We start from the raw sequence: 25,324 nt of genomic DNA on the forward strand, positions 1-25,324 counted from the left end.
ATTCCTATAGTGGCACACGCGATAATAAATGCAAACATTTGAGTTTTCGTATTTTTCATATTTTTCTCACAAAACCAAGATAAAAAGCTTTTAGATGATGGAAAAATAATGACGATAGCGTTATTTTTCGATATTATATGAATTTTTGTTCTTAGCTATGCGGCTATTGGTACATCGACCCTACCTCTGTAGAAATATGATTTTTTTTTTAAATTTCTTTATTAGTATCATTCCAAACATTACATTCATTTCTTATTTCTAGGTGTTCTGTATTAGACAACACTATCATCCTAATTTGGTAAAACAAATTTAAGATTTTATTACCATTTTATTAACAACATACAGTGACCCCACGCAGTTGAATCACCTACAATTTATTAATCAGCTGATTTCAAAAGACAAAATTATTATCAAACTTGTCACAGAACATCACAGAATTATTTTTACTGATAAGAAACTATGTGTAAAAATAATTCTGTGATGTTTTGTGACAAGTTTGATAATAATTTTGTCTTTTGAAGTCAGCTGATTCATAAATTGTGGGTGATTCAACTGCGTGGGGTGACTGTATTACATTTCATTTGTCGTAGCAGTTCAGATTATTTACAGGTGAGTTGATTTCACCTGCATATAGGAGAAGAAAAAAAACGTTTTCAATTTACTTAACCTAACTTAACCTAAATATATAACGCATTAATCGTTTCAATAGAAGATTGTAACGGGTTTTGCCTGAAATTATTATTTATTATATTTGACATTTGTTCCAATGTTTCAACATTGGAAATTCTATGTAGGGGGGCTGGGGGCAAGAAGGACACCTTAAGATATATAGGTTCAAATCATGGTTGATTAGCACAATTTTTGAAGATTATTCCAGTGTAGGGGCAAGCTCACCTCTTGTTCTAAATGATGTTATCGATAGATTTAAAAATATAATAATTACATGATGATTTGAGATTTTTGAAAATGTCCCTTCTTATGAGGTTTTTCAACGAGGCACGGGGCAAAAGTGCCACTCGTATGGGGCAAGAAGACCACCAGAGCAAAATGCCACAAATTTTGTATATTATCATTTCCCCACCTAAACGATAAATTCTAAGTAGATGAAAAAACCGAATTTAGTACTTTACCATTTAATTCCACTAGATTAGTAGGTATCCTTTGACAGATACGCGTATTTCGACCTCAACTGTAAGGCCGTCTTCAGTGTCGTGTACTAGACTCGACTTGCAGAAAACCATCGTATGCACACAATATATATTAACACTAGGTATACACGTAATTCCCTACCCATTTTTTTTTTGTAAACTTAAAATTTATGAGCTTTTAGGTACATTCCATCCCTCTTTTGTTGAAACTTTAAATGCTTAAAGGTACATCACGGGAACGATTAGTAGGTACCAAGTTGAATAGCCATGTATTGCCGTTGCCGTTGTCTCTGTTGAGTAGCGTCGTAGGTACCTGTTTGCAAATTTCCAGACTCTCCGCCACATCCAGTTTCCAAGGAGAAGAAACATTTCTCAAAATTTTGATATTGGCCGTCGTAATTGTATGTCCTTCTGAAAAGATATGTTCTGCCACCTTAGATTTAAAATCGTATGTCATCCCCTTGTCTATCGTCTTCTGAGCTTTTCCTATTTCCGCTAAGTGTTCCTTGAATCTAACCTCGAGAGACCGCTTTGTTTGACCAACGTAGACCTTGCTGCAGTGGGAACAGCTGATTTTGTAAACACCAGCCTTGTTTAGTGTGTTTACCGGATCCTTGGTAGAGCCTAACGAAGTCCTAAGTTGGTTGTCTCTGCTGGAAAATACCAAATCGATTCCGAAATTCCTTAGCTTTGGGCGGAGCTGTTTGCTGATGTGTACGTCGTATGGGATGGAGACTCTCTTCATGGGTTCGGTGATAGGGGTTAGTGTCGTCAAAGCACTCCGAATTTGCTGTCTTTCCTTTTTGTCGATGATGGCTTTTATCGTCCTTTCCTTGTATCCGTTGATCCTTGCCGTCTCGTAGATATATTCCAGTTCCTTGGTCTTTCCGTTTTCGCTGAGGGGTAGAGTCTGCATCCTGTGGATCATGTGGTGAAACGCTGCCATCTTATGCTGGAACGAATGATTCGATGTGTAAGGGATAACTCGCTGGGTGTTTGTAGGCTTCCTGTAGATTTCGAAGTTGTAAGATGAACTTTCTTCCCTGGTGACCAGTAGATCCAAAAATGGTAGTTTTCCATCCTTCTCCTCCTCGTGGGTGAACTTGATATCCTTGTGTACGCTGTTGATTGTATCCAAAATTCTAGCCAGATCGTTCCGCTTGATAACGCTGAAAATGTCGTCGACATATCTCCACCATTTATCCGGTAATACTCCTTGTTTCTTTAAATTTTCCTCAAAATTCGCCATGAATAGTTCACACAAAAACGGGGAGAGAGGGTTTCCCATGGGGGCTCCTTTCGTCTGTTTGTAGAAATTTCCTCGAAATTGAAAGTAGTTTTCGTCCATGCACAATCTTGCCAACCTCATGTATGTCCTGACCTTTCCTTTCCATGCTGAATCCGTCCTTTGGGGTAATAACCAGTCCTCGAGAAGATTTAGGGAATCCTTTACTGGAACGCTGGGGAAAAGAGCTGCTACGTCGAAAGAAACCATCATCTCGTCATCCTCGATGTGTCCTGACTCTAATAGTTTCTGGGAGAACTCCTGGGTGTTTTTAACTGACCTAGTGGGGAATGGACTCGGCATACTCTGAAATTCCTTGACTAACCATTTCGCCAGTTTATGAGTGGGGGATCCGTCGGCCGAGATGATTTCTCGCATTTCCTTTCCTGGTTTGTGAATCTTCGGTAGTCCTTTGATCCGTGGAAGAATGGGGTTTGACTCTTTCAAACGAGCCTCGCCAATAATCGCCTTGCAGTCCTTCAGGGTTTTGTCCGTAAGCTTGATAAATTCTAGAGTAAGTAGAGATAAAAACTGAGGGATAAAAGTTGACTTGTAGTTAAAAAGTAATTTTACGAAATTAATTTAGTTCTCATCTTATTTGACTGTAACAATAATAGTAAAAAAAATCAGAAACTATTTTGAATGTCCAAGATGGTTTATTTTGATTTTATTTAGTAGGAAGCATTGATTTAATGCAATATTAAACAAGAAAAATAAAAGTTCATGTGATTTTATATGAGAAAATTGCGGTGTCCCTCTTGCCCCATAAGACATACTGTTTTTATGTATGTAAAACTTAATGTCAAAAGAACTTTTTCGAAAAAAAATCCTCACAGCTATATTAAACAATTGAAAATCATCAATATTGTGCGGAAAAACAAATATGTTTTGTATTTATTGGGAGTCAAACCTTGTTTTTCAGTCTTACATTCTTATAATATTTCGCATTTTTTTGCGTTGGTGAGTTAAATACATTTTTCTAATTTTTTGTAGGGTTTCAATACTAGTAATGGACCCCTTAGTAGCTGAAATTCATTCTAGACGCTTTTCCGCAATGATATCTCAGGCGCATGTACGTTTTGTGGAGTCTAACAACAAATTCAATGTCTTTACTTCATAGTACCTCTATGAAACATACAAAATCATTCGATTTTTCCAGCGAAATATGCTTTTGAAAAACTGTTGTCCGAATGCCTATTATGGACCCTCCCGGGGTCCATAATAGGATTGTTTACAAATTCGACGTTGCGTATTATGGACCCTCCATTTGATTCCCATGTAATCCGGCTCGCAGCCGACGAGCCTATTATGGACCCACCTGGAAATGCGTATTATGGACCCTCTTGTGTGGTTTCATTTACAAAACCTTTCAAATATCTGTATTTATGCGTTTCAAACCAAATATTTTGCCTGAAACTGCTGACTAACAATGAAATCGTCGACTTTTCGAAAGCTTTTGACCGTGTCCCCCACGCTCTCGCAGTTGAGAAACTGAAACGATATGGGTTTCCAACTTGGTTCACCGATTGGATTTACTCGTATCTAACGGGTCGAAATGCATATGTGAGAATTGGTTCGTCAAACTCGGCTCCTTTCACAGTTGCTTCTGGTGTCCCGCAAGGCAGCCATCTAGGGCCGCTGCTTTTTGTGCTCTTTGCTCTCGATCTATCGATCGCAATCAAATCCCCGAAGATGATGTATGCAGACGATTTAAAATTCTTCCGAGTGGTGACGTCACTTGTTGATTGCTGCGCACTTCAAATGGATGTAGACGCACTGTTGAAGTGGTGCAGAGAAAACGGGATGGAAGTGAATATTAAGAAGTGCAACTCAATTACATTCTCTCGGTTGCAATCAACAACTACTTTTGAATACACTATGGGCACTAACGTAATTCAAAGAGTCACAGCCGTTAAAGATCTGGGAGTTATTCTCGACGTGAAGCTAAAATTCTCGCAGCATATTACTTCTGTAACCGCAAAGGCATTTGCAGTTTTGGGCATAATAAGACGTAATACCCAAGCGTTTCGTGATGTACAGTGCCCGAAATTCCTATAAGCGCACACGCATTTTTCAACATTTGCGACTAGTTATTACATAAAACATTGACGATCTGTTACTAAAATGATATTTACTATATTTCCACTTGGTTGTATGAAAGACAGTCAAAATTAATAATTTTTCGATTTTGTGAAATAAAAATATCATTTTTTGGCCAGGAAATTCCTATAAGCGCACAGTGTCCAAGCTAACGCCATTTGTGTTTGCTTCACTCACACTACAAAAACTTGTCATTTTCTTTTGCTGCCGATGTAAACGGATGCGTGCGGAAAGTTTTGCGATTCGTGCACAGTGTTGTTTGTTGACAGTTTTCAAGATACCGAAAGGAAAGTTCTTGGACGAAACGGAGCGAAGATTAATCCTTGAATTGAAGGATGTTGGCCAAAGTAACCGTGCAATCGCCAAGAGGATCGGTAGAGGAGAGACGGTCGTGCGAAATTTCCTGAAGAAAGGTGAGAATTACGGCATCCGGAAGAAAAACAAGGGCAACTCCAAGATCACCAACCGTGAGAGGAACCGAATTATCCAGCTTGGTGAAGTCGGGGAGCTGGATTCATCCGGTATTAAGAAGGAATTGGGTCTTTCCATCACAACAAGGCGAGTATCTCAAATACTACGTGGATCTGGACACATGGTGTACACGAAAAAGGCCAAAAAACCCAACCTTACTCCGAGGCATGTTCAGGCAAGACTGGATTTTGCCAGAAACCATATGTCTTGGAAGCGGGAATGGAACAACGTGATTTTTTCCGACGAGAAGAAGTTTAATCTTGATGGTCCTGACTGCTGCGCGTATTATTGGCACGATCTTCGGAAGGATCCGCAAGTGAAGCTGAGCAGAAATTTCGGTGGAGGAAGTTTGATGGTCTGGGCTGCATTTTCACGTAGAGGTAAAACCCCGATTGCAACAATTACTACCAGAATGAAGTCCGAAAACTATGTTGAGCTTCTGGACAGTGTTTTTATCCCATTTACGGAGGATGTGATGGAAAACGAATTTGTTTTTCAACAAGATAACGCTGCGATCCAAGTCAGCAAGGCCTCCAAACAATGGTTTTTGGAGCGGGACATCCCAGTTATGGATTGGCCAGCGCGGAGTCCGGACCTAAACCCAATCGAAAATCTTTGGGGAATCCTCGCAAGACGGGTTTACAGTGGAGGACGGCAGTTCGGATCAGTTCGAGAGCTGGAAGCAGCTGTTAGAGAGGAGTGGCGTAAAATTCCTTTGACAATGCTGCAGAACCTCGTCGATTCAATGCCGAAACGAATTTATGAAACAATTCTGAAAAATGGTAAACAAACCAAGTACTAAAGTTGTTGTGTTCTTGTGATATGATTTTTTTATGATCTGAAAATAAAGGTGCGCTTATAAGAATTTCCATACTCAAATCCCGTTTTTTCCTCTTCATTCCAAACTGTTTGAAAGAAAAGTCTTAGTAGTTGGTAGAAATATCATATTATCCGAATACCTAAAAGCAGAGATGATTTATTGAAGTATTGGACTTTCATACTACATGTGCCGGTGAAAAATGGTCATGCGCTTATAGGAATTTCGGGCACTGTATTTTGCCTGAAATCATTATACGTTTCGCTTGTACGCAGTATATTAGAATACGGCGTCACCGTCTGGGCACCATATCATTCCGTCCAAATCGCTCGCCTAGAACGTGTGCAGAAATGTTTTCTGCGATTTGCTCTTCGTCGTCTTCCGTGGCGTGATGGTCAGCATCTCCCTCCATACGAACAACGATGTGCACTTATAAAATTGCCAACTCTACAAAAAAGACGGGAACTTCTACAACGACTATTGATCTTCGACCTCCTGAACAATAATATTGATTGCTCCGAGCTCTTAGGAAGGCTACGCATAAACGCTCCGGGACGATCGATTAGAAGATTCGATTTCTTCCGACAGACCATGCATCGGACTCAATATGGCCAGCATAATCCTCTGGATGTTTGTTGTCAGCGTTTCAATGATGTGTACCACTTGTTTGATTTTAATTTGTCCAAAAATGTGTTTAGATTAAGGATTAGCTTTTAAAAATAGTCTGTACGATACTATTTTAATGTCGAAGACTGTATACAATAAATAAAATAAATAAATAAATAACAATGAAATCGAAGTTCCCCCGGTGGATTTTCCTAGGAATAAAGTTGCTTTGAGTGTTAATTTTATGTTTTTCTGTAGGGGGTCCATAATACGCAAAGGGTCCATAACCGGCATCGACTCCCTACTTAACATTTTTAACTGTAATATTTACACAACCCTCAATTAGTACTCAATTGATTCTTATCCTGCGTTAAACATCAAAAAATTGATTAGAACTACATGAAATTAGAGGTGGCACTTTTGCCCCGGGTGTCCTTCTTGCCCCATGTCCCCCTAACTTATTGGTACGGGGGTGGGACATTTCACATAAAGACGTTTCGCATAAGGACGTTTCGCATACGGACGTTTGGCATAATGGACATTTGGCATAATCATAATAATATGCCTTCTTTAAAATGCTACCTGTTCTTGTATGAAACTGCTTTATGCGAAACGTCCATTATGCCATCCTGGTATTACAACAGCTAGTTCATATTGGTACAGCATACAGCATGGCTGGGATGATCAAAACCATCTCCAATCGGCATACAGTGTTCCCAAAAGTTGTAAAGTACTAATAATACGTTCAACTAGTGGAATTAATTTTGATTTTCGTTCTTCCAAATTCTCGTTAGAATTTTTTGAATATATAAAATAGTAAAAAAAAAACACAAATTCGACTTGAGGTACCTCCTAATCTTCTCCAAATTGGATGAAAATTTGTCTGGTAGTATGTTTTAGTATTGTAATTAGGACTAGGGGGTGACTGGTTGAATCCCAGACATTTAGATTTTTGTGAAACCGTCTAATGAACATATTACATAAAAAGCAAAGACGAGCGTTTAGCGCGTGTTGATACCTTTTGTTCATAAAGAAACACGATTTTTATATTAATGTTACTTGTTGTGGTGTGGTTGAACAAGATTTCAATGAAAAAAAAACAAAAAACGTAACAAAGGGGGGTCGAAAAAGTTTAAATTCAGCTTGACATAATTTGTGTACCATCCCATATGTAGATATTTTTAGAGGAACATGTATGCAATAGAAAGATGCACAACTACAAATCATGATGAATCAACTGCAGATCATGATGGGCTGTTATTACAGTCATGACCGCTTACTCACAAAGTAGAATCAATAGCCATTAATTACAAATCATTTCTCGTTATTTGAGTTTTCCTGCTAGTACACAAAGCAAAAATGAAAATGTGGTTAGTTACATTCTTCCTGAGATCGCAGTTTTCATTTTTTATGTACAATATTATAGTCTGACTTTAGCTGATTCACTGGTTTCGCCATTACCAGCAAACAAAAGGACAAATTGAAGAACAAATTGCAATGTGATTGTGATATAGGAATTTGAAAAATAAATAGAAAAATGTTTTCAAATGATTCTGTTTGGTTTATTCAGTTCACTTATCATAGCGTCATAAATATGTTTGCATGGTTTATATCGTCTTTTGTTGACACTTTAGAATGACGAATTCAGCTTCATATCGTCAGTGTGATAGACCAGCACATCCTTGAAGTACATGTTCTTGGTGAAGAAGTAGGTGAAGTTGATCTCGCGGTCGAAGGGGAATCCAAATGGCAAATCATCGATGTATTTCGAACCAGATCCAACTCCGCAACTGTACGAGTAGTCATAGGTGGAGAACTGTTCTACCTTAGGAGCGTAGTATGGTGTGACAATGAAGTAGAAGGTCATTTCAAATCCGCTAGGAAGACCCTTTGGTAGGAGCAGACGATCTGGGAATCCACAGTGAGCCTCAGACATATCTAGAACAAATTTGTCTTGTCCCTTGTATGCCATCATGACCTTCTTGTACAAATCACTGTAAGTGGTTCGGTCGCGAACGCTCCAGTAGTAATCACGAGAGTTACGAACAATGGTATTTTTACCAACGACGAAGTCATACACGTATTGATCAACTTCAAAGAAGTATTTCTTCAGGTACTGCAGTTGCTTGAAGTCGTAGAATTTCGGGCCCATGTACATGCGGACCACACCTTTGCCAGCAAATTCGGAGAAGATGTCCATGGTGTATATCAGGTATCAGAAGGCCGGCTCCAAAGGCACGTTCCCCACCAGTTGGGAGATTTGTGCCATCGCCATATTTGAGCCTATTTCATCATCTACCCGATGGGAGAGGAAAGGGAAGGGAAAGATGGGAGGAAATAGGAGTGGGTCCCTTGAAGAGGGAAGATCGCATAAGCGAAATGAGAGCATGTAGCTCCATACCACAATGGGTTCGAACAGCGCCCTAAAAAGGGCACTGCAAAACGCGTGAGCGTAAAGAGAGCCTATAGCTCATTACCACAGCGGGTTAAGAATAACAGGATGTCCTGAAGATTCAGGCTTCTGTATTCAGTTTCACTTAATAAGTGTTTACCAAGTAATTGGAATCGCATTTGCGCAAAAACTGGACAGTTACATATCAGGCGATACGAAGTTCCATAATCGGAGTCACAACTATCACACACAAATGAGTCAGCACGCTGAATATTTGCCATGTGATAGTTGAGTCGGCAGTGGCCTGTCAACGCTCTGACCAAGAGACTGCAATTCTGCTTTGACAGATTTGTTAAATACTTCGCCACCTTTGGAGATGGCTCAGTAATATACAATTTTGTTTGACGACACGACTCCAAACTATTCCAATATTGCTTGTGCTGAGTTGCCGCCCAAGAGTTTATCTGAAGCTTCACCCAGCACTTCGAAATTGGAATAGCCGGCTCAGGGCCAATGAAGTCATGCGATGCTCCATCGCGAGCTAGCTCATCAGCCAATTCATTTCCAGCGATGGAAGAATGGCCAGGTACCCATACAAGGTTTACAGAGTTGACTGAATTCAGTTCCTCAATTTGAGTTCGACATGCGATAACAAGCTTCGACCTTGAGTTGGCCGAAGCGAGAGCTTTTATAGCAGCCTGACTATCTGAACAGAAGTATATGACTTTACCCATTACGCGCTGTTGAAGTGCTGATTGCACTCCACACATAAGAGCAAATATTTCCGCCTGAAAAACGGTGCAGTTTCTACCAAGTGAGTAAAACTGATTCAGCCTTAGCTCACGAGAATATACTCCTGCACCAGCTCTACCTTCAAGAAGGGAGCCATCAGTGTAACATACTATATTGTTTGATATACTTCTTTCCAAATAGCCAGACGTCCACTCTTCCCGTGAAGGGAATTGTGTGGTAAATGTCCTGTAAGGAAAGTTACAAGCAATTGTGAGATCACTTGGAGCAAGGACAATTTTGTCCCAATTCACCAAAAGTGGAAACAACGAAGTGTGTGTAGATCTACGATTCACTGGATTTTTCTCCAGTAGATCCAGTACCCATAAACGGTAAGAGCAAGAAAGTGCTTCTTGTTTAAGATATATGTGTAGTGGCGCAACGTCGAAAAGGGCCTCGAGCGCTGCTGTGGGAGTTGTAGAGAACGCACCAGACATCGCCATCAAGCACATCCTTCGGAGATGGCCCAATTTTGATTGGATTGTTCTCACTTCGCCCTTTTGCCACCACACAAGACATCCATATGCCAATATTGGTCGAACAACTGTTGTGTAAATCCATTTGATATATTTGGGTTTGAGGCCCCAAGTTTTACCAAAGGTTCGCCGGCATTGACCGAAGGCCATGCAAGCTTTTTTGACTCTGAAATCAATGTGAGGTGTCCATGAAAGTTTGGAATCTAGAATGACTCCGACATACTTTACTTGATCAGTCACATTAATCTCAGTGCCAAAAAGACGTAAAGGTCGAATTCCATCGCGGTTTCGTCTTTCCGTAAAAAGAACAATAGATGTTTTATTCGGGTTAACCGAAAGGCCATATTGGCGACACCAACTCTCGACTACCTGAAGAGCACTTTGCATCAGGTCGAATAGGGTGCTTATGCACATACCAACTATCAGAGCTAGATAGTCGTCGGCAAATCCATAAGTTGGAAAACCGCAATTATTGAGTTGCCTCAATAGCGTATCTGCTACGAGATTCCACAAAAGTGGTGACAAGACTCCCCCTTGGGGGCATCCGCAAACACTCAATTTTCGAATCGCTGATTGACGCAATGTCGAGAAGAGATGTCGGTTTTTGAGCATTTGATGAATCCAATTGGTAATCATTGTAGGTAGCCCATGGTTTCGTGCGGCTTCCAATATGGCATCGAAAGACACGTTATCAAAGGCACCCTCAATATCCAAGAAAACACCCAAGCACGATTGCTTCTGAGCGAATGCTTTCTCGATATCGTATACAACTTTGTGTAAAAGAGTCACAGTGGACTTTCCAGATTGGTAAGCATGTTGATTCACATGAAGAGGCATGTTTGCCAAATAAACATCACGGATGTGATGATCGATAATCCGTTCCAGACATTTCAGAAGAAAAGAGGTCAGACTGATTGGTCTAAAACTCTTCGCTTCCTCATACGACGCACGTCCTCCTTTTGGGATAAACTTTACAGTAATATCACGCCAGGATTTGGGAATGTACCCGGTAGCAAAACTGCTTACAAGTAGCTTTTTCAAAACATGTTTGATAAACTCAAATCCCTTTTGGAGCAGAACAGGATAAATCCCATCCGCTCCTGGAGATTTGAAAGGAGCAAAACTATTAAGTGCCCATTGAATCGATTCAGTAGTTACGATACTGCGAGCCGAGGCCAGAGACTCGTAACTACATGAAAAGACATTTGGTTCATCCGTAGATGCTATGTCCACACATCCGGGGAAGTGTGTATTGAATAAACATTCTAAAACTTCTTCATCGGAAGAAGTAAAGTCACCATTAGGTAAGCGAATTTCGTTCACTTGGAAATCCTTAGATTTTGCAAGAATTTTGTTCAACCGACTGACTTCACTCAAACTGGAAACATTTGTACAAAGGTTTTTCCAGCCGGATCGTTCAGCAGAACGAAGAGCCTTCTTGTAAGCCTTGCGAGCTGACTTGAACGACTCTGATCCAGCTGAACGGCGTCTGTTCCAACTCCTTCTACATTGTTTCCTGAGTCTAGTCAGATCGGAATTCCACCATGGGGTCCCTCTTGTAGTCTTTACAGACCGCAGAGGACATGCTTCTTCAAAAGCTTCCATAATGTAGGATGTTGTAGTATCAACGGCATCATCCAGATCACTTGGATTTTCAATGGACGGAGAATATCCATGAAATTTGGTCGCAACCAATTCAATGTAGAGTTCCCAGTTTGTTGACCGGGGATTCCTAAAACGCAAAGTCTGCGCAGTTACATTTGAATGTTCAAAGAAGATGTAGCGATGATCAGATAATGATTCCTCATCTGATACATGCCAATTCGTCAACTCGTGACTGATTCTATTCGAGCAGAGCGTTATGTCTAACACTTCTTCTCTATTAGAAACCATGAAGGTTGGGCGATTGCCTATGTTAAGTAATCCAAGGTCTGTACTACTTAAGTATTCCATCAGACTGGAGCCTCTCAAATTGATATCCGAGCTGCCCCAGATGATGTGATGAGCATTGGCATCACTGCCCACAATCAGCGGAAGGCCTTTTGTTACGCAGTGTACGACAACTCGTTTGAAGTCATCCGTTGGGGATGGTTCATCATGTGGTAAATATACCGAACAATAGACGTATTTCCTGTTGAGGTCACCAACAGAAACATCGATTGTGACAGCACATACATCTCTGGTAGTTAACTCAGAAATGAGTGTAGCAACGATTGCTTTATTAACGAGCACGCATGCGCGGGGCATGGAGCGCGAGTTTGCCATTTCAAGCTTGCTAAAAGTAGCAAAAACTGGGTCCACAAGGTTACCTAGATAGAAGTTCCCTCTACGAAAGTAGGGTTCTTGAACTAGCGCCACTTGGGCTGCACCATTTTGCATGAGTCTGCAAAGGTTGATCGTTGCTGTTCTTTTATGCTGAAGATTGATCTGAGCTAACCTAACCGTAGCCACTACCCAAACTAGGCAGGATTAAGCTTTTTGCAATCTCAGCACGAAAAAGACCAGCAACGAAAAAACCAGATCGGTATCTATTTAAAGTCGCCAAAGGCGAAAGAGCACAGAATACACTGTGTAAAACGCATAATGCGAATCCATATAGGTGATAATTTAAATTAAATGTCAACATATTCATAATCCCACCCTTATTAAGCCTCAAGATAGAGACTGAAGAAGGGTAGCCGATTATCTCGGAGAAACACAAGGTCACCTGCACCATTGCTCCGGGTAGCACAGGAAGGACTCAATACTGTGGAGGGCGCCCTGGTACCCCACAGGCTCCGTTTGCGGTTAGGTTTTATTTAGACCCCCCTAACCATTCATTCTTAGGCACGGTACGCATCACACCATAAATTAGGGGTCACCTGTGAGGTGGACTTTTACCACCGGAACAGGCAATCCGTAGTGTTAATTCTTAGCCAGTTGAAACAACCGCTACCGACACTACGCGGCTATCTAGGCTGCTCGGGAAAAGGAGGTTAATATTGATGATTAACTCCTGACGTGCCCAAGCAGCCACTATGTGAAAGGCTTATGGTTGATTCGCTTCTGACGAGCGAAAACAGAGAAGTCGAAGAACTTGTCCGACGAGAAGCCCATTGGAATAGCGTTACTGATGTCAGCATCGAAGTACTCGAAATAGGTCATCAGTTTGTCAAACGCTACATTCTTGATTTCTACTCCCTTGAAGTTCAGCTCATCAAAAGTGTAGTATGGCAAGTAGCTCTTGAATTGCCAGTAGTAGCTCAGAATTCTGTAATACAGTTGATAGAAGAACGGATCACGCATCGATGTTTCGAAATGCATCAGTGCGCTTGGCCACACCTTTGAACCACTGTAGAAGTAATCCGATCCACTGTACATAAGACGGGCAAAGAACTCGATGTACTTGTAGTAATCCGTATCGTAGCTGTCTGGATTGGCGCTTACCAAATTTCCAAGATAGTCGATCGATTCTGGCTTACGGAAATCAATCTTAGTTCCATCATCCAGATACATGTATCCTTGGTCAATCACTTGTCTAATTCTGGCTTCATAGTCCTTAAGCTTGTCTAACTTGTAGTACTGATCTTTAGGGAGCGAATAGTAATCGTTGCGTCCGTAGAAAGGCAGTCCATTCCAGTAGCTAAGTTTTGGCGAATATCCGGTTTTGATTGGTTGATCCCAGCTGAATTCTTCGATTGGTCCCAAGAAGTTGGCTTGACGTTCCAGATAGTAACGGGCGATGAGTTGTTGGTACATGTACAAATACAGCTCTCCACGGCGATCCTTGAACAAGTTGAATTTGCTTTCTCCCACGAAGAATGGATAGTCCATCATGAAGTAGTAGTAGTAAGAGTTGAGACCAATATCTTCCGTGAAGTAGCTCAGTTTATCTTCTCCGAAATAGTCAATCGGATAGGTGGCGGTAAAGTTGGAGTACACTACATTGTATTTGCCATTGCTCACGAATCCGAACTTAGGTTCATATAATTTCTTGTACATTGCCTTGTGGACCATGTCGGTATTGAAGAAATAATATGGATAGATTTCGTAAATTGCAGGCAATACGATGCCCTTGAGGTCTGGACGATGGAAGGTGGCCATAGTCAAAGCGTAGATGAACATGCCTTCGTTGATATTTTCACGTGCCCAGATAACGTTCTTGTAGAAAGTTTCCCAATCAGCGGCGTTATAGAAGAAGTTGAACAAAAGATAGGTTTGTTTCATGTAATCCTCGTTGTAGATGGTGAAAATTTCGCCCTTTGGCAGGAAACCTAGCTTATAGTATTCGAAAAACTCGACAACCTCCTTGTAATTCTGTAATGTAATAAATTGAGATCAACTTTAAGACAGATGTTTGTTGAAAATATATTTAAAATAAAGTCTTACCGTGTATTTGGTTTCATCAAACACCCATGTCTTAGTATATGGCATATATTCCTCGAACGTGAGAGGTAGATGGATATTGCGGAACACTTCGAAGAAGAACTTCTGTTTCACCAGAAACTCCTTGTCAGCTGCAAAAATGTTTTATGTAATGGCATAACTTAGGCTTGGTTTTCGTGAGTGTGAAATTACATACCATATTTAAATCCTGTTACCGATTTTTCTACAGGAACGTAAGCTGCGCTGGTCAGTACGACCAAGCACAGTGCAATCGCTGCAACCGTCAGTCTCATCTTGTTCTCTCCTGATCGAGCTCAACTGTGAGCATGTCCTTCTGATAGAACCGACAGTAGCTTTTATAGTGCATTCAATTTTGCATTATCAATTTCTTAATATGTTATTAAAATGCGATAGATGAGCACCTGAAATATTTTTTCTTCTTGCCCAGCACAAATGCAATTGTGATAACACGCGAGAGCGATAATCACGTGTTATTTTCCCTCGAATTGGTAATATATTGATGAACGCATTATCGAAATCGAGGCTTGGTAACAAACCAGTTTGAAATAGAAAATGGTCCAAACTGTCCTTCAATCCAGCATCATAGATTATTTTCGTAGGTTGACTCCAGCATGAAAGATTTCTTGGAGAAAGTGGGTTCTCCAAACAATCAAGCTAATTCAAAACATCTTACAAAGCACCATTCGTAGGTTTTAGTCCGCAACGGATATTGCATTCGTTCTGGAATTACACTCGGTACCGTATTTTCGGGTGAAATTGATCATTTTTCACGTTTTTCCTATAATATTGACAATACCCAACAACTGAATGCAAGAAAACAAGTACCTACGACAGTGAACCTCATTAGCTCATTAGAAATTTTCTAACAAATCTTATGCTCAAAATAATATTTTAAACAAAAAATCGGGGATCCCATGTCGGGGTGAAATTAATCACTTGTCAATGCTTTAGTTGTTAGTTTTTGAAACGACTCTACATACTGAATTTGAGCTCCCTGAATTTTAATGTGATTGCAATATTATGTATCCGGTAGAAATCAAGACCAACATTTATTTATTATTATTGTTTTCTCGGGCCCCGTGCGTCGCAGCTAATATGTGAATAGTGCGCTGTGTTCATAAACATCGTAAGAATGCAGCGCCACACATGCCATTATGACAGTTATGTCGGGAACGAGTCACACGTCGCGTGTCCCACACGCGCGTTCCGATTTGGTGGGCGCGCGACAATAACAATACAACATTTATAGAAATAATGAATAATTAAATTTAAAGAATTACGCGGAAAACGCCAAAATGTATCGCGTCTCTAGTTGAAAGCCGCGAACAACCGATTTTTCTCTAAATCTATGCGCTGAACCTAACGTCGGGCATAGTGCGCTGCACAGCAGATCTGGTGTGATATACAGCGCACCTTGCTTGTCGTAACTCCGACGCATGGGTTTGGCGAAAATCCGTTTTTCGCGTGTCGGAAATTCCGGGTTTCAACTGTGCGAATAATATTTAAAAAAAAAGAATCGCCTGATATCTAACAGAAATACAATAATTTCAACCGAATGAGCAAATGAGTACGAATTTTGATGATGAAATCTGGTTTGGGGACATATTTTAAGCATCCTTACGAATTTTCAGACAAGGTTTCAATTGTTCAAATATTTGTTTAGAACTAGAAATGTATGGATGTTTCTGGTCTACACCGTACATGATTATGAAATTTTACATTATTTTTATGAAAATAAACAACAACAAAATTTACAACACACAATTCAACAATAGTTACGACAAACAACGTTCATTCACTGCAGGTTACATTGACATTTGTGCTCGATGACACGGGGATCAATTTCACCCGAGTTTACGGTATTTCTTTATTTCTTCACAATCTTTTTCTTCTTTTGTTATTGTAAAATTCACTCTGCTTTTTTTTATACATAATTCCTGTAGAAATTGGAGTTGGAGTTTACTTGAAATTCTACCCAATTCCTTTCTCTAAAATCCATTCTCTCTCAAATTTTCTCAGGAAAGTCTTCAAGAATTCTAGAAAAAAAAAATCACAAAGAATGTTCTTTGTTATTCTTTCACGAACTTTTCAGGCATTAAAATACGTGCTTTGAAGAGATTCCTCTGAGAATTCCTACGGGGATTTCTTCATGAATTATTCTTGTAGTTTTCAGTGCTTTCTTTAAGAACTTAAATTCCCACGAAATAACATTCCTAGACTTTTTGATCTTACCAGAAAATTTCTCGATCTAGATTAAACTATAAGAAAAAGCTGATAGAGCATAGTCCTAACATACTAAAATTAAGTTATTCTGATACAATGTTTCAAATGGAGTGCTTTGCGAAGGCTCAAGCCGTTCGATTAGTTTTTCGCGTGTTCGGAGTGTTTTTTCGGTTGGCTCCGTTAGCTTGGGTAGTGCTTTGCAAAGACCTACTCCGTTCGATTCGTTTTTCGCGCGCTCGGAGTGTTTTTTTTTTCGGTTGGTTTCGTTTGCTTGGGTAGTGCTTTGCGAAGACCCAAGTCGTTCGATTCGTTTTTCGCGCTCTCGGAGTGTTTTTTCGGTTAGCTTTGTTCGCTTGGGTAGTGCTTTGTAAAGGCCCAAGCTGTCCGATTCATTTTTCTCGCGCTCGGAGCGGTTTTTTTCTCAGTTAGCACTTCATTCGCGTGATTTTGTATTTCTGCTTAAGCGTGTTGATGCTAAGATTGTGACTGTTCAGTCGAGGATGGATTACCAACTGGTGAGCTCGTTTCATGCTTGTAATAACACATTCATGTTAAAAAAAAATCGAGATTCATGCCATTGAATAGTTCGATGTTTAAGATGTCGACGCATTGATAGATAACTTTTTAAGCAGAGGTTACATGAATCGCATCACTTACGAAGGTGAATCCTGATCATGTAGCTTTTAAGCAACTAACAAAACTCCTTCCTGTGGCAACCATGAAGATGCAGAGGTATACTCGGTCTTTAGTAACAATGGATATCACACTAACATTCCTTCCCTTCCCCGATGACCGTAAAACGGACGTGGTCGGCGCAGTTATAGACATTACTAATTTCAAAGTCCTTAAAAATGTACATTGAAGATGGTATACTACTTCCAAGCTACATCTATTGGTTCCCTGTACAATTTCGATTATTCTGGTCAATCACGGAGTAGCAACTAAGAATTGTACGGTCATCAATGCTCATGCTCACCAGAAAACTACTCAATGTATCCAATTGCTTAAAAATTTCTTGAAGAATCCCTTCACTGTATGCATTAGAAATTCTTCTAATGATTTCTCCTTGAAGGTCCTCTACGTACTTATTACATATAAATTCCAATTGTAAGTTTAAAGAATTCCCCATTAGTTCATTAATCATTTGTTTAGGATTTTTAGGAATTACTTAGGATTTCTCCAAAAAATAGTACTCCTCACCAATCTCACTAAAAATATCTCCAAGATCACTAAGCAAGGATTCATTCCACGAGTTCTTCTAAATCCTCTCAAAAATAGTTTTATTCAGAAATGCCCAATTAAGAGCTCTAAAATTCTTATGAAATTCCTAGTGAAATACGTTCAACTGTTCTCTCACTCTTCCGCGGAAATACTCAAAGATTCCCCGAGTAATTTGTTCAGGGAGTTCTTAGAGAATTATATTATTGTTTCCCTAAGATTCTTCCGAAAAAAGTACCAGAGGTGCATCTAAGCATTTTCCAGAAAATTTTTTTCTTTAAATTTTCTTTAACGATTGGGAATTGTCTAAAGAAATGTTTAATCAGAGTTACACTGCTCATAACTGCATATTTGTCACATTCGACATTTTAGTCAATTTCGAATTAATATCGTGGAGAGTCATCAAATGATAAACTTACTCAAATATGTTAGATTGTTCTAGAAAATTCGGAAATACCCACCGCATAACAGTTACAAGGAGATTACACATGACAGCCATGAAATTTCTATCAGAATTATATTCTGATTATTCACCCAATATGTGATGTTAGCTGTACATAATTTCAGCCTCAAATAAGCACTTTTGAGTTCTTGGTGATTTTTAGAGATTTTAATTCCTTCCCATACTGCCATAAAATGCAAACTTATTATTCCATTTACTCAACGCCTACTTTATGGGCGGTACAGTTCCATCAAGTATTCCTTCGGATTCAAGAAATAACTCCATTTTTCCAAATGATAAAATAAAATAAAAAATAAACATACAAAAAAAATGAAAGAACTTTTTTGATAATATTTTGAATAATTGCAGCTTAAATATAATTCGGAAAAAGTAACTAAATTCCTGTCGTAAAATTCAAGAATTACAGTGGTCACACTATTATGGGTCACCCACTAACATGGGTCATTTCCATTTGAATTGCATGTGGAACAGAGTGACTAATAATCATGACTAGGTGACCCATAATAGTGTGGGCAGTGTATAGCGTAGAATTTCTAAAACTTGTTGACAATGTACCTCAGAGAAAAGCTTAAGTAGTCCATGTAGGATTTACTACAAAAATTCTTACTCTTTTTCCTTCGTCTTTTATAAAAGAAAAATGATTTTTTTACTGAAAGTATTTTTATTATCTTTGATAATATTTTGTATGAACTCGACAGTTTCATCATAGTATCAGATGAACATACAGTCAGTGATATAAGTTAGTAACCAAATGCTGTTTTTCCATACAAAATGCCCAAGTTTGGGATGCTGTATCTCAGCTTCTGGTTGTCCGAATTGGCTGAAATTTGGATGAAACTACAAATAAATTGAAATTTTGCCTGTAAGGGAATTATTACATTGCAGTCATTTTACATAGAGTTTCAGAGGGTTGTTCAAAGACAAAAGTAAGTAACCGAGAGACTTTTTAATTTAATTCTAAAACGGTAAGTCGTGGAAAGTTGGTGTGTTCTGCAAATTTGTGTGACTTCTGAAATTGAACAACTTTGTGGAACATATTCCGGAGTCAAGTTGCTAATAAAAAATAGAAAGAATGGATGTCCATCAGAAGGAATTTGCTTTGAAAGTATGAACAAGTTTCACAATGTTACTTGACTAATTTTCAAATGAGTTTCAAAAATTATGAAGCAACCCTTCAATATTTCCTAAAGAATTTAATTGTAGTAAAATTGTATAAAGAATATCGAAAAGCTTTTTGAAAAATTTGCTTCAAATCTGTTGAAAATTAATCAAATAATTTATGAAATAATAAGTTTTCTTGGAAAAACATAGTTGCAATAAATGTATTCATGCGAAAAAACTATGGTCGATATTGTTACATTATTTCGCACCAATTTAAAATTCTGTCATTCATTTGAAGAAAACTTGGCTTGTTTGAAAGTCAAGTCTTATTTTTCGACAAAAATTTGCGCTATGTACTGTCTAAGAAATTCATTTAGTAAGTTTGTCTATTTTTTAATTATTTTTTTCAAACATTATACGAGTTGAAGTTATAACATACACATTATAATGTATTGATTTCTTTGAGCAGTATATCCCCCAAAAAACATGATAAATTAGAATGCAGTGAATATGATGCTTCATGGTGAAACAGCATTATTTGGATTATTCTGAAAAAAAGAATTTTGTGAATCAAACTTCCAGGATATTGAAGCTTGTTTGTACCACGTTATTTTTTGCAACGGAAATGTTAAACATTGCGCTTATCGCATACAATAAGAAGCTAGTTCTAACAGTAACCAATCGATCGGCAGCCGGAGGTTTAGCTTTCGGTTGTCGCGCGATTCATTAATTAATTAATTTAATAATTCCAATCGTATGAAACTGCTTACATTTTTCTCAATATTATTTGAAATTAGTAATTTTTTAATGATCTAAGTTAAAAATCAATCAGTTAAAAAAACTGCTATGACAAATCATCCACAAATTGTAATTGTAACTTTTAAAAACCCTGATAGTTTTAGAATAATCAAACATTTATTGTGAAACAGCTTGGAATTAACATTGAATAATGCACAAAAGTTTGAAGGCACAAATCTCTGGAAAAAAGCATCACTTCGACATTGCGATTTCTATTTTAGCTTTGTGCACTAGCAGAAATTTTAAAATAAAAAGATCGACTTCGTACGTTCATTATTTCTGCAGATAAGTACCCTTGAAATCGTGAGTATGGACACATGCTCAACATTGTGACAGCCAGTTTGGATTCCGACATGTATCACCTTGAGTTAATAGCTAACAAATGTGAATTTAACATATCATTTCCCCTTCATTGAGTAATCGAGAAAAGTTGTCTACATTAATGCATTTTAAACAATAATAAAACCAATATGGATGGGAACATGCTAATCATATTCAAATGATGGACTGCTACATAAATAAATGAAAAACAATCAATCGAAATACTATCAAATATCTCAACTGAGCTTCTTCTTCTTTCTGGCGTTACGTCCCAACTGGGACAAAGCCTGCTTCTCAGATTAGTGTTCTTATTGGCACTTCCACAGTTATTAACTGAGAGCTTTCTTTGCCGATTGACCATTTTTGCATGTGTATATCGTGTGGCAGGTACGAAGATACTCTATGCCCTGGGAATCGAGAAAATTTCCTTTACGAAAAGTTCCTCGACCAGCGGGATTCGAACCCACGACCCTCATGGTCATGCTGAATAGCTGCGCGTTTACCGCTACGGCTATCTGGCCCAACTGAGCTATGAAATATTTTTAATGTGAAGATGAATCGAAGTCTCACTTCAAATTTCAAGAGCACAAATCTGTACAACCAGAAAACCGTTCAAGTAGAAAACTTAATCGATTGTTCTGGTCACTTGCTGGTGATGGTCAAACTATCAATTTTTCAGCGTGAACATATATCCGGTTCTGTAGATTTGTGCTCACGGATTTTTTTTTTTTTTTTCAATAGACACCGACACGTTAATGCTTCCAGTGGACGATTTGCCCTTTGAAGAAAGCACTACACTAGACAACGGACTAGCATGCAACGCCCAGTGGAATAGTCGAAATACGTTCCTGACGAGAAATTTTCCGGACTGAAGTGGGAGTCGAATCCACACCCCTTGACTCGATGCGGCTAAATGCTTGGTAACACTAACCGCACGGCCACGAAGCCCAATTTGAGGAGTGTTTGGAATAATTATTGTTTTAAAATCATAATGTCATCAGGATTTTAAGTATAATAGTTCCGCAAAACAGTACGATTAGCAAAATTAGTTTTGAAGTTGTTCAACAAAGAGGTTGTTTAAAATTAAAGACAATACTGAAACACTAATTGTTGCTTTAAAGTTATTGTTAAACTGTAGTTAAGTTCAGTGATATTGAAGGCTCACGAGTTCCACGTTTGAGATCGAATTAAATTTCCATTTAAAACACATCAAAATAAAAAAAAAAATTGGCTGTTTTTTAATGTATTCGAAGCCTCTGAGCAGAAAAGAGAATCAAAAAGTAGATTTAAGTACCTTGTACCTTTTAATTCCGCCCTAATTTAGGAATTAGGGCCGAATTAAAAAGTACAAGGTACTCAGAATTAATGGGTTTTCTACCACAATTTGATAGTTTGGACTTTCAACGATTTGTCAGAATCCATCCAACATCCAGATTACGAATGCTGATAGCCATTACTTTTAAAATTCTCACATTAGAAGATCTTTCCCCGAATTGGAAATCGAAATCCACTGTCTTCGGAAATACAATTCTAAACGGAGATAATGGAGGGCCTCTATGCTCCGCTTATCCCTAACCTAAATTATTTAGTTTTACCAAATTGGGATGATAGTGTTGCTTAACCCAGAACACTTAGACATAAGAAATGAATGTAATGTTTAAAATGATTCTAATTAAGTAATTAAAAAGAGATTTCTACTGTATCTAAAGTGCTTCTAGCTACACAGGAAAAATAGTTATATTAAATTGATGTTGCTGCTATAGAATTGTCGAATTTGATAGTGCGTTCATCAATAAGTCACTACCGACCGAAGGTATTGAGACTCGAAAGAATAAAGTGATAATCGCTCTCGCGTGTTATCAAAATTGCAATTGTACTGGACAAGAAGAAAAAAAAATTCAGGTGCTCATCTATCGCATTTTCAAAACATATTAAGAAATTGATAATACGAAATTGGATGCACTATAAAAGCTACTGTCGGTTCTATCAGAAGGACATGCTCACAGTTGAGCTCGATCAGGAGAGAACAAGATGAGACTGACGGTTGCAGCGATTGCACTGTGCCTGGTCGCACTGACCAGCGCAGCTTACGTTCCTGTAGAAAAATCGGTAACAGGATTTAAATATGGTATGTAATTTCACACTTACGAAAACCAAGCCTAAGTTATGCCATTACATAAAACATTTTTGCAGCTAACAAGGAGTTTCTGGTGAAACAGAAGTTCTTCTTCGAAGTGTTCCGCAATATCCATCTACCTCTCACGTTCGAGGAATATATGCCATATACTAAGACATGGGTGTTTAATGAAACCAAATACACGGTAAGACTTTATTTTAAATTTACTTTCAACAAACATCTGTCTTAAAGTTGATCTCAATTTATTACATTACAGAATTACAAGGAGGTTGTCGAGTTTTTCGAATACTATAAGCTAGGTTTCCTGCCAAAGGGCGAAATTTTCACCATCTACAACGAGGATTACATGAAACAAACCTATCTTTTGTTCAACTTCTTCTATAACGCCGCTGATTGGGAAACTTTCTACAAGAACGTTATCTGGGCACGTGAAAATATCAACGAAGGCATGTTCATCTACGCTTTGACTATGGCCACCTTCCATCGTCCAGACCTCAAGGGCATCGTATTGCCTGCAATTTACGAAATCTATCCATATTATTTCTTCAATACCGACATGGTCCACAAGGCAATGTACAAGAAATTATATGAACCTAAGTTCGGATTCGTGAGCAATGGCAAATACAATGTAGTGTACTCCAACTTTACCGCCACCTATCCGATTGACTATTTCGGAGAAGATAAACTGAGCTACTTCACGGAAGATATTGGTCTCAACTCTTACTACTACTACTTCATGATGGACTATCCATTCTTCGTGGGAGAAAGCAAATTCAACTTGTTCAAGGATCGCCGTGGAGAGCTGTATTTGTACATGTACCAACAACTCATCGCCCGTTACTATCTGGAACGTCAAGCCAACTTCTTGGGACCAATCGAAGAATTCAGCTGGGATCAACCAATCAAAACCGGATATTCGCCAAAACTTAGCTACTGGAATGGACTGCCTTTCTACGGACGCAACGATTACTATTCGCTCCCTAAAGATCAGTACTACAAGTTAGACAAGCTTAAGGACTATGAAGCCAGAATTAGACAAGTGATTGACCAAGGATACATGTATCTGGATGATGGAACTAAGATTGATTTCCGTAAGCCAGAATCGATCGACTATCTTGGAAATTTGGTAAGCGCCAATCCAGACAGCTACGATACGGATTACTACAAGTACATCGAGTTCTTTGCCCGTCTTATGTACAGTGGATCGGATTACTTCTACAGTGGTTCAAAGGTGTGGCCAAGCGCACTGATGCATTTCGAAACATCGATGCGTGATCCGTTCTTCTATCAACTGTATTACAGAATTCTGAGCTACTACTGGCAATTCAAGAGCTACTTGCCATACTACACTTTTGATGAGCTGAACTTCAAGGGAGTAGAAATCAAGAATGTAGCGTTTGACAAACTGATGACCTATTTCGAGTACTTCGATGCTGACATCAGTAACGCTATTCCAATGGGCTTCTCGTCGGACAAGTTCTTCGACTTCTCTATTTTCGCTCGTCAGAAGCGAATCAACCATAAGCCATTCACATACACCATGGACATCTTCTCCGAATTTGCTGGCAAAGGTGTGGTCCGCATGTACATGGGACCGAAATTCTACGACTTCAAGCAACTGGAGTACCTGAAGAAATACTTCTTAGAAGTTGATCAATACGTGTATGACTTCGTCGTTGGTAAAAATACCATTGTTCGTAACTCTCGTGATTACTACTGGAGCGTCCGCGACCGAACCACTTACAGTGACTTGTACAAGAAAGTCATGATGGCATGCAAGGGACAAGACAAATTCGTTCTAGATATGTCTGAGGCTCACTGTGGATTCCCAGATCGTCTGCTCCTACCAAAGGGTCTTCCTAGCGGATTTGAAATGACCTTCTACTTCATTGTCACACCATACTACGCTCCTAAGGTAGAACAATTCTCCACCTATGACTACTCGTACAGTTGCGGAGTTGGATCTGGTTCGAAATACATCGATGATTTGCCATTTGGATTCCCCTTCGACCGCGAGATCAACTTCACCTACTTCTTCACCAAGAACATGTACTTCAAGGATGTGCTGGTCTATCACACTGACGATATGAAGCTAAATCAGTCATTCTAGAGTGCCACCAAAAGATGATATAAACCATGCAAACATATTTATGACGCTATGATAAGTGAACTGAATAAACCAAATGGATTTATTTAAAAAAAAAAAAATGGTGAATATTTTTTTATTGAATCACATTTATCGTTAAGTGCCATATTCAGTGCACCGTAGGTATACCATAATTCCGCGCATTTTCGAAATGAAAATCATTGTTACCGATAATTTTAAGTGCAAATGTGATGTGTTACCAACATATACAGAGAGCGGCATAGGCATATTTTTTTTTTAATTTCGATAAGTTCTGGACCGAATAAGCGGAATTTTACGGCACTTTACGGTATATTGTAATTTGATCTGCATTCGGCGGTGAAAATGTTTAGAAGCCAACTATAACACCACTTAACCTTTCGGTTGTCGCGCGAATTTTTGTTACGCAAGTGCGCGTTGTACTTTGTACAACACGCTTGATTTTGCGAATATCCCATTCAGGTTCAT

The 25,324-nt window shown here is 38.9% G+C and overlaps 2 protein-coding genes across 2 annotated transcripts; one reads left to right on the forward strand and one right to left on the reverse strand.

The window, feature by feature from the left end:
* Nucleotides 1–7,965: 7,965 nt before the first annotated feature.
* On the reverse strand, nt 7,966–14,762 carry LOC5579048 (hexamerin-1.1). The gene is made up of 4 exons (XM_021853389.1): nt 14,646–14,762; nt 14,453–14,580; nt 13,104–14,380; nt 7,966–8,634 (listed from the first exon to the last, which is right to left on the reverse strand). Exons 1-4 carry the CDS (start codon nt 14,740–14,742, stop codon nt 8,058–8,060), a joined length of 2,079 nt encoding a protein of 692 aa, XP_021709081.1. The 5' UTR covers nt 14,743–14,762; the 3' UTR covers nt 7,966–8,057.
* Nucleotides 14,763–22,575: 7,813 nt separating this feature from the next.
* LOC5579049 (hexamerin-1.1) lies at nt 22,576–24,932 on the forward strand. Its single transcript, XM_001657197.2, has 3 exons — nt 22,576–22,722; nt 22,788–22,915; nt 22,988–24,932. Exons 1-3 carry the CDS (start codon nt 22,626–22,628, stop codon nt 24,839–24,841), a joined length of 2,079 nt encoding a protein of 692 aa, XP_001657247.2. The 5' UTR covers nt 22,576–22,625; the 3' UTR covers nt 24,842–24,932.
* The last annotated feature ends 392 nt before the right edge of the window (nt 24,933–25,324 follow it).

This window comes from Aedes aegypti, chromosome 3 (assembly GCF_002204515.2).
Source record: "Aedes aegypti strain LVP_AGWG chromosome 3, AaegL5.0 Primary Assembly, whole genome shotgun sequence".
Taxonomy (NCBI): Eukaryota; Metazoa; Arthropoda; class Insecta; order Diptera; family Culicidae; genus Aedes; species Aedes aegypti.